General features: G+C 38.6%; 1 protein-coding gene across 1 annotated transcript; it reads right to left on the bottom strand.

The window, feature by feature from the left end:
• Nucleotides 1–1,450: 1,450 nt before the first annotated feature.
• Nucleotides 1,451–8,952, bottom strand: ppm1kb (protein phosphatase, Mg2+/Mn2+ dependent 1Kb). The gene is made up of 7 exons (XM_058641050.1): nt 8,802–8,952; nt 7,071–7,559; nt 6,864–6,964; nt 4,309–4,474; nt 3,971–4,115; nt 3,723–3,857; nt 1,451–3,556 (listed from the first exon to the last, which is right to left on the bottom strand). The coding sequence occupies exons 2-7, from the start codon at nt 7,538–7,540 to the stop codon at nt 3,425–3,427; spliced, it is 1,149 nt and encodes a 382-aa protein (XP_058497033.1). The 5' UTR covers nt 7,541–7,559; nt 8,802–8,952; the 3' UTR covers nt 1,451–3,424.
• Between the last annotated feature and the right edge of the window lie 1,469 nt (nt 8,953–10,421).

Below are 10,421 nucleotides of genomic sequence, written 5' to 3' on the forward strand. Positions count from 1 at the left end.
TATTTATGTATTTTCTAATGTTGACGGCCACTCAAAACATATAATTACAGATAAAATACAGACTCACAAACCTGTGAGTTGAGAGCTTCATAACTCCCTGCCTTGTTTTTATGACTGCAATGTGTAGCTTGTGTGTTTTAAAACAGATTTTCACTGAATGACAATAAAACCTTCTATTTTATTCTATTCTATTTTATTCTATTCTATTCTATTCTATTCTATTCTATTCTATTCTATTCCAAATCAATGGCAACAAGACATTTCTTGACCAAACACACAACTAGGTGTTTGAGGACGAGTGGGTTGGACTCGACCCAAATAAAATTAATCTGCAGCTGCAAAACCTATTTGACCCATAAACTGAAGATGACATCATGTAATACATTTTATATCTATATATATAGATATAAAATGAACTATCGTCTGTGCCATTTATGAAATTTAAGAACGACAAAAAGAAAACTGCTGTTAACAAAGGAAAAAAAAACAGTGCCTACCTTGAAATAAACCACAGAACTTTGTCCATTCTTCTGTTATTTGTGGGAAATTGATCAAATAAAAAGTGACCCACTTATAAAAAATATTATAAATAAATAAAACACTGCTCAGAGTTTATGTGGTTCATGCTTGAGAAAAGCTGAGTGTGTGTCGTATGTGGATGCAAAGACAAATGTGCACTGACTTCATTAACAACATGACTTCATGTAAGTGTTGGAAATGACTTTCAATATATTTTAACACAGGTCTGTTGAGTTTTGGGAGGTTTTTAAATATCAAATATTTTGACAAACAAGGGATGTGACGCATATTTTTAGTAGCACAAATATGAAAATGCTCTTATTCCTCACCTTGTTAAATAGATACATAAATAAATAAATGAGTGAGTGAATGTGGTGTCCACTTTGAAAGAAAACATTTAAATAAAATACTTTTTTTTTTCTCCAAAGCTACAGGGAGCCACTGCAGAGTTGCTGAAGAGCCACAGGTTGTAGACCCCTGAACTATGAAATGTCACACATTTAGTAAACTTTGATCAATATTTCCCTCCATGCCCTTTAGAAGTGCTGTAAAATTATTATAGTTGGCAGTAAATAGACAAAAGCCCAGAGTCAGACTCCACCTTTAATCAATAAATAATAACTTAAGGCTTTAAATGTAGATCCACAGAGTCTGATTTAATGTCAGTAAGGACTACTTAAGTGATGCCTCCTTAGATATGGCTGCTTGAATCAAAACATTTACTTTAATCAAATGCATTTAAGGCTCATGTCCAACTCTTATTTTTTACGGTTGATCATGATCATGTGTGAGTGTATTTTATATTGAATTTTATCATCACCATATTTCTGTTCCTTTGTAAAGGACTTTGATAAGTCCTATATAAATAAAGATTATTAAAATATACACAAAAAGTAACAACATTGCAACAAACTGCCACCAAACTCCAAGCCCATGTTTTGATGTGTAGTTTTTAATTGTGCGTCATGATCACAGTACAGTAATGGGAACAGTGCTGTTGGGGTAATCAGATTTAGGTCCCATTTACAGGTCCACGGCAACAAAGAAACAGGAGTATGTGAAATGCAGTGAAGCAAAAGACAGTAAATAAAACACTGAACTCACCGAGAGACAGCTTCAACAGATGTAGTGGATGCGTTAAAAGTATAAAGACAAGGTCCTTATATATAATAAAATCAAGGCTTCCAACTAAATTACAAAACACTGATAAATAGCTTTGGAGGAAACTGACACATTTGCTTCTTTCATAGTTAGAACATGTACACTGATAAATATAGATGCTTCCATTTGTCTAGCTTCAACAACCACAGATAAAAAAACAACAACAAACAAAGCCTGTACAGACGATCTAATGACGGTTCAAGTCTGCTCTGCACTGGACACTCGTGCACTCACATTAGATCAACCAAGACAACGGACACAGCTTATTCTCTCCTCCACAACGACAGGGACCGATTGTGTTGTTTTAGTCATAGAGGGCATTTCAGCAAACATTCACATTGTCACACAAGGTTCTTAGCTGAACATTTATATGGTTCTGCATTAAGTGTGCTTCATTATTCTGGCTGAAAAGACCGAGTATTTAAGCTACTATTTAAATAATGAAGCTTTACACACACACACACTGACGCAAAGGCCCAGTGCATTTCAGATACGAGACTTAACCAAGATACTGAGTAAATATAACAGAATTATCCGTTCTCCAGTAATACATAAATATAATTATTTACAAAACTTTAGTATACATGTCTACGCCCAGCACACCAACGAGGCCAGGTTCAAATCACGACGGAGATGAACACTTTTCCATCCTGAGCCAAGAGACAATGGTTGAGCCACTGAAATGATGTTAATACAAACAATGAGCAGCTCCTCTCGCACTGCCCATCAGTTCACCAGATTCCTCAACATTCAGGGTTCACGCCATCACTTCTGTGCAAAATGGGCATCAAAAAAGCTCATCAGTGCTTCAAGTACTTCTGAAGTACAAAGAAAACAGCAAGTTGTATAAACTTGTTTTGTGCTGAAGAAAAACATCAGGAGCCCAATGAAATTTTAACTGGGATGTTTTGACCCACAAAACTAAGAAAGGAAGCTCCAAAATCCACAGTCATTAAAACCTACTCACTGCCTTAATTTACTCATGATACTTATACTTAAGTGACTTTGGAAATGGGGAGGTTGTCCATTGGTGGGCAAACTTGGGCATTATGAATACCTAAATAGATAAAAGTGCATCTGAATGGTTTACATAAGGTGACAAAAGAATTCAGCTAATGTAGAGGGACTACATGTCTGCTGAGGGACGCCTCATCACTGTTGATTCCTGTCCGTCATTCAAACACTTATCAACTTTTAGCACCTTAGGTCATTGGCTTACTAGAATTAAACATTGCATAAAGGGGTAATTTGTTTATTTAGTGCACCTGATTCACCAGAGGATAATAATAATAATTACCACAGTGCTCTAAACAGCAGGTTTTAACCCAGGGGTCTCAAACCAACGATGACCTGGGGGCCACTGAGCGCCTCGTCTCGTCAGGAGAAAAACAAAGCCCAGTAGTGTTGGGCGATAAGAAGTTAAAATTATACAACAAAATTCCACACAACATAATGTTGCAATAACAATATTTGTGTCCACAGCTTTCAAAATAAAAGTGTTTTGTTTTAATATGCAAAAATATATAGTTCACAATAAAAATGTGTTTATCTAATCTATTAATTAAAAAAATCAAACGTAAATAACATGTGGCCCGCGGGCCACGAGGTTGAGACGTCTGTTTTAACCCATATGTGTTACTGTTTGGGCAAACAACACGTTCGATGTTTCCCTTAAGGGCAGGGATTGTATTGCACACAATAAGTAAGTCCACAGACCGACGTGTTTCATCCACCGTCTTGTCGACTACGCCCAGCGGCCACTGGACACAAAACTCCGACTGAAGGAAAAACTGGTCTCTGAACTCTTGTACCTTCCCCAAGCACCGAAGGGCACCACGATAATTGTGCTGTTGTCCTCCGAGCCATACTGAAGAGCCTGTAAGAGATGAAAACCAGAACAATTAAAGATAATGTTCTGTTGGTGTAAAGTTGTATTTACTGGATATTTCAGTTCTGGTGTGACATTATGCTCCAGCACCACAATGAAAACCACAATTCCAAATGATATATATCAATACTAGTCAGTATAGAACCTCAAATACCTGATCAGATATTCTCTGTGCTGCCTCTTTGGGGTCGTGGCACTGGTTGATGACGTCACAGATTTCCTGGCTGTTCATAATAAAGTTAATGCCGTCTGTGGTCAGCGCCAGGAACGTGTCATGGACATGGTGCAACTGGGAAAAATCAGTACGCAAAATAATGTCAGAAAAGTCATTGTGGACAAATAAGCCTGAAACAACCTGTGTTGTGGAATCTGAACAGATTATCGTAAGAACTCAAAACATACCGTTATTCTCTTGGTTTCAGGCTCAGCGATGACTCCCATGTTCTTCAGGTCAAAGTCTCCAATGCTGCGCGTCATGGCTAGTCTGCCATTGACATTAGGCTGTCCCAGACTATTCCAGGTTATAAAACCCCCACTCCTCTTAATCCTTGAGGATTGTGCAGAGGTAGAGAGCAAAATGTATAATAACTTTAAAAACTAACTTTAAAAACTTTCAGATGTTTTAAAATTATATTGGGGCTGTGGTCATAGTTTCCAGGTTCACCTGTCCACACATGTCCACTAGGATCTAAGTGATGTAAGTCTCATCATCTGCTTTTGGTCCATGACCATTTATGTACCTCTCCTTCTCGTCCTTCCTCTCAGGAGTGTGGTCATCAGTGAGTTTATGGGCTTTGCCCTTACGGCATAGCATGGCGCGGCTGTCCCCCACACTGCCCACCACCAACTCAATGCCATCCCTCAGCAGGGCCACAGTGGCAGTGGTTCCTGCATTGATGTCCTGCGCTACAGAGACAAAAACAGAGACATTAGAGGTAGAACCAGCCATGAAGGTTAACACAGAACAGCTACTGTCCACTTTGCTCACAGCAACCATGTGGTGTATCTCACACTCTCACATCCTCACAGTTAAGTATGGAGACATGGGTGGGAAGTCACAGTGGACGTGACATGTACATAGTGCACTAGAGATTACACAGTAAACAGTAGAGGAGGCAGTTACACATGCAGGTTGAACTTTTTCAGTTCCAGAGCAATATTCACAGCAGAGTTGAGCCTAAAACTAAACCTAAAAAATTATACATTTTCATGACTAGTACAACATGGGTGTACAATATGGGCAATACAAGACCTCATCTAAAAATATCCTGATATTCAACAATAAGAATATTCGTTTTTTTCCTCCTTTGTTTTGCAGGCATTTTTTCTAGACTTGATGATACGGTACATGATTCTAATATTTTGCAATGGTTCTGGATCTCATTGTTAAAGCTCCAGTGCGTAACTTTTAGTTGTTTTTTGTTGTTATTATTCTTTGTGAAAAGAAACAATGTAACATTTCCTGTAAACTACGGCCTTCATCCGAAAAGGGGTTTGTCAAACAACACTATCAGACCTGACTGATGGAGCGTTTGTTTGTAAACGTCGGAAGCACAGGGATGGGCGGGCGGGGGGGGGTTTAAGAAGCATTTACTTCGTCAAACCGCTAAACGACAGGTTTTTTTTAGCTTTAATTTTTTTTTTAAATTTTTCTTGGGCAGTTCTTTGTGTGTTTGCAGCAGTCATGCTTCATTAGCACAATGTACCTGCTGTCTCCGTCTTGACATTAAACAAAATCAATTCCTGTGTGCAGTTCAGCAACATGAGACCTGAACACTGCTATACTGAGAAAGACAGAGTTGTGTGGCACTGATAGGCTTAATCAGCTTAATCAAATGTGAATTTCTCTGTGAGATGAATAAAGTATCTATCTATCTATCTATCTATCTATCAGCATTGTATGAACTCTTTTGACAATGTTTTGAAGGTAACAGACATTATTTATGCTTAGAAGTTGCACATTGGAGCATTAAACATGATACGGCTCATGAACTAATACTGACACTGACATGATACATCTCATACAACCTGTCAAACTAAAGCGCTGTCTCACAAAAAGTTTTGCATACACTTGGTGAGAGAAGAAAAGGAAGAGAGAGAGAGAGAGAGCGAGAGACAGAGCTAGAGGAGTGAGAGAAAGATAGGGAACCTTCCAGTAGTCCAGGATTTAGGACCCGCTGGACTCTCCTTCAATATCTAGCCTCTCGCCATCCACATTGGTGCCAAGGGCCTCCAGCTCTTAGCTGGGTCAGCAGCTGCCGTAGATAACATGCACACACACACACAGGCATATTGGGACATTTCACAGTGTGTGGCCACTGTATGGCCACAAAACAGGTATACTAGCTTGAAAATCATTATATAACCTTCATCAGACATAATGCTGCTTGAGAAAAGCCAAGCTAATTTACTAACTTCAGTATCACTACAGCAAACATGTAAACAATGACTTATTAAAAGACATTTTTGCATTAATTTGTTTGAGGGATACTCAGATTTGCTACAGATCAAAAATATCAACAGATGGGTGACAATTCAAGGAATTCACAACCTTAATTGTGCTTTAAAGGTTTTTGGTTTTCAATAGACTTCAACTGAATGACTTCTCTTAATGATATTCAATAATATGGGAATCTGATGCTGGTGGAAAACATTTACCCCATAGATGTTTAACTAGGTTGAGATCTGGTGACTAAAGGACCATATAATGTGATTCAAATGTAACATGTCGTCACCCTGTTAAAATAATCGCCTAACTCATTTTAACTCAAACACAAAAAATTTCACCACTTCACTCACACACTTGACATAGGCCATTATCTTAAAGGGATAAAATCACACGATCTGATCAACTGAGGATGTAGGCCATGCTTCATTACCATAGGTGGCCGCATCATGAGGAGTTGATTTAGGCAAAAAAAACAATTTTGACAAAAAATGACTTAGGCGATTATTTTAACATTGCGACGATGTTTAATCACAAGATCAATCAAGATTTTCCCCTTAATATGTCACCGATCTGTATGTAGATGCAACACTGGAAGCAGTCAGGCATGAGTGTTTGCTCTACCTGTAGCTGGTTTATTGTTCATCGGTTATAAAGTAACTCTGGGTTAAATGACAGACGTCTAACCATTAACGCTCAGGTCAAATCACTTGGGATATCCAAGGCTTTGAAAGCCTAAGGTATTAGAGTATTGAAAAGAGAAGAAAATGCCATTAAATATACTTAAATATAAACATTAGTGTGCATATATACAGTATGACTATGTACAAGTACCATGAAAGAACCTACCATTTGGAGAGAAGTGTAAGTGCCTTGAAAAAGCTTTTTCTACTTCAAGGAAAGCCTTTGATAAAACTAATTCCAGATTTGCTTCCTTAGGCAGAAGATCCCTGAAACAACAAAATGAGGACAAAGAGGAGAATGTTACCAACAAAAGACACGTCTTTCGTTCATTCATTCGCAGTATAATAATAATAATTTTAATGATTTTCTTACTTGATAAATTTTTCCATGTATTTTTCACAGAAGTCAGCTGCTTGCGGTCCACCATGCCCATCAAAAACAGCAAAATAGAGGACGTCTTCTGTCATTTGAGACACCTGGAAGCGGTCTTCATTCTCTTTGCGTTGACCAATGAGAGAGGCACAACCCACTTTCGATAAGCTGATTTTAGGAATGGGCTTTCCATAGCGAATGCTGGGAGGCAGCAGGATAGGTTCATCAATGCGATCGTCCCAAATGCCAAATGAATCCCAAGTTGTGGGACGGCCACTGCTGTCTGGATCAAAGCGTGTGTTGCTTTGTCGTTGTTCTGATGGGCTGTAAATTGATCTACGAAAGACTGTGAACTGGAGGTGGCTGTCTTGTTGCAATGGGAGTGGGACTAGGGCTGCCTGAAGAAGACCGCTGCGAGGCACATAAGGAACACTGCACCTTGCCAGGCGCGCAAGACAAGCAGCTGACATCACCTTGACAGCACAAACACTGGAGGAGCACCAGATCCAGAGGAAGGGGGATGATCCAACACAGAAGAAAAAGTATTTGGTTAGATTGGAAAAGAACATTAATGATTATAAATGACAAAACAGCAATAATATAATGTTTTAAAATGTTGTTCCACTAACCGACCATGGAACAACTTGACAGGGTTGTTCCAACAATACTGGTTTGGGTTAAACTCCAATTTCCAAGTAGGAAAAAAATGTCTAACAATAAAAAATTAGTGTCAAACATTCTCTTAAGATTTCATAGTGGCCTTTTCAGTGGCTAAAATCTGCTTGTCTCCACTGGCAGCCATGTTTTCACTTAGACTATGCATCTATGTCTTTGCTCTGACTATATCACTTCCTCACAACCACACTTCATGAAACATCACTTAAACTATCACTTAAAAAATGTAATGTCCTCTTTTACACATATCTCTGATCAGTTAAAAGCCATCTTACAAAAAAGGGAGTTTTCAAGAGTGATTTATAATAAGTAATAATAATATTCTTATGTAGGTCAGTCTGAGGGAGCGGTCATGGTAGCATAGCAGTGAAAGGTCTGTTAAATGACCTGAGGCAAGTCCATGCAGGATTTTAAAAGCCAGGAAAAAAAAAAAACTGTTTGAGGGGTCAACAAACAGTATTTCATTACAAGTCTCCAACAGAGACAGAGAATACGACAGTAATACACAGAATTACTCAATTACTGTTTGTGTGCCATTTGGTCAGTTATCAAGCAAATAATGAATACTTGCATGTTAGGGTATATGTGAGATTATGATTGAACTGTTATCTTTGTCATTTAAAATGATAATACATATTGTCACAGACTGTGACACATGTATTTGCTGAATAAAAGTATGTTATACTGCGGTCTACAAACACACCTGACGAACACGACACCTTCACACACACACACACAACAAATGTTACACGACTGATGCAACATCTACACAACTAGCCGCTACCGCTAACAACATACGATACACAGCGGGCCGCGCCCACGTCTCGGTTCAATTAACCTAAATAACATGTTTGCGGTTATATGTCTAAACAAATTCTCAAAGTTAACGTTGGTTATTTTACATTCCTGTGGCGTTTTCACTGGGTAGTTTAGCCAACTACGCAACGACTGCTAACTTTAGCAGGTTAGCCATATACGTAGGTGTAGGGCATTAGTTGCACTGCAGTTAGAGCGACGTTATCGAGTCAGTCTTCTTCAGCTCACAGTGAACTATACCTCAGGATCCTCTAGTTGTACTGGTAAACTCCGACGCTCTTCAGCTTCCTTTAGAACAACCAGCGAACCTTCGTCCTGTCGTCAGTGTGACGGTCTCTCAATGTTATCAAATAAGGCCTGTGACGTCACCACACCAATGAACTAAGAACGTGTACGCCCCTTTTTTACGCCCCCTAACCCAGGCAGATAATTGGTTAACGGAACAATTATTGACAGCTGTGTGCGCCAATCGTTGAACGGTAATGTTGGTCCGCTGCAGCAAATGAGAAAAGCCTTTGATGTTGATATGGCAAACCTTTTTAACATTTTAATCGCCAAGTTGGATTATGTGGAGTATATCTGTGACGTCATTCTTACTAGTCAAAACAGTTAGTTTCAGATGTTTGGAATTCAGTTTTTACCAGTCAAAATGACATTCATTCATGTGTATGGGGTTTGTCATTATAGATATCTACAATCCAGTTGCAGATATTTGTAAATAACTCTAATTCCAGTTTCAGATATATATAACATCATTATAACTATTCACAATTCAAGTTCAATCTGAAACTTAATTCAAGATATCTAAAAAAGAATTATGACATAGTAGATATCTGAAACTGGAATTAGATATACGCGGATCTACAACTGAATTTAGGAGATATCCATACACACGACTGGCATATCTGTCTATCTCCAAAATTCAGGCCATAGATAAGGGCCTTGATCTTTCATGGGGTTTGTGTTTTGCACCATTAATCTATGTCATGTATTGTGTTTATGTTTGGTGGTATGTGGAAGCCTTTGTGTCCAAGACAAATATCCTTCGGGATAAATAAAGCAATCTTGAATCTTGAAAAGTGACGTCATTCTGACGAGTAAAAACTGAATTGCAGATATACAGTATATGTAACAGTAGTTTCTGTGTACTTGAATTAATTAAATAGGGGATTGAGTGCCTTGCTCAGGGGCACCTCAGCCTTTGAGACAGGATTTGAACCAGCAACCCCATACAAATATAAATGTCTGTTTTGAAGCATCAAGATTCAGCTTTTGACTGGTGCCATGTTGAGATTTTGCAACCAGAAGTTCAGAGATGTCACCTGCTGCAACCAAGCACTTATTGGATTATACCAACACGTCTGAGTATACCACTCAGACGGGTTGTGCTTTAAATGGGAACATCATTTTCAAAGTTGACATCATGTTCTACGGAAGCAGTTTGTTGGCGTTGTAAATCAGTTGAGAAGTAGGAACATTATGCATAGTCTTCCATTCAAATGGAGGTCCCCTGGTGGCACATCCTCCTGGTCAACCAGCAAACTGGACGACGTAGTTTTCTGGTTGATAAAAGGCGAGTGGGGCTTTCGATATTTGTAAAACACAAAGTTCAACAGGACAGAATTTAGAATATTTGAACTAAACATGGTTGACTCTGTGGTTGTTCACCCAGGAAGACTACGTCCACTGTTTATAGAGTCTATGTGTTAGACATGATGATATTGACAATAAGCACTGGTTTCGATTCACTGTATTCCTATAAGAGTAACTTGTCAGTGATGTTCTGAAGAAACAAAACACAATGAAAAACACTAGATAGAGATAGATAGATAGATAGATAGATAGATAGATAGATAGATA

The sequence above is a fragment of the Solea solea genome, chromosome 10, assembly GCF_958295425.1.
Source record: "Solea solea chromosome 10, fSolSol10.1, whole genome shotgun sequence".
Lineage (NCBI taxonomy): Eukaryota > Metazoa > Chordata > Actinopteri > Pleuronectiformes > Soleidae > Solea > Solea solea.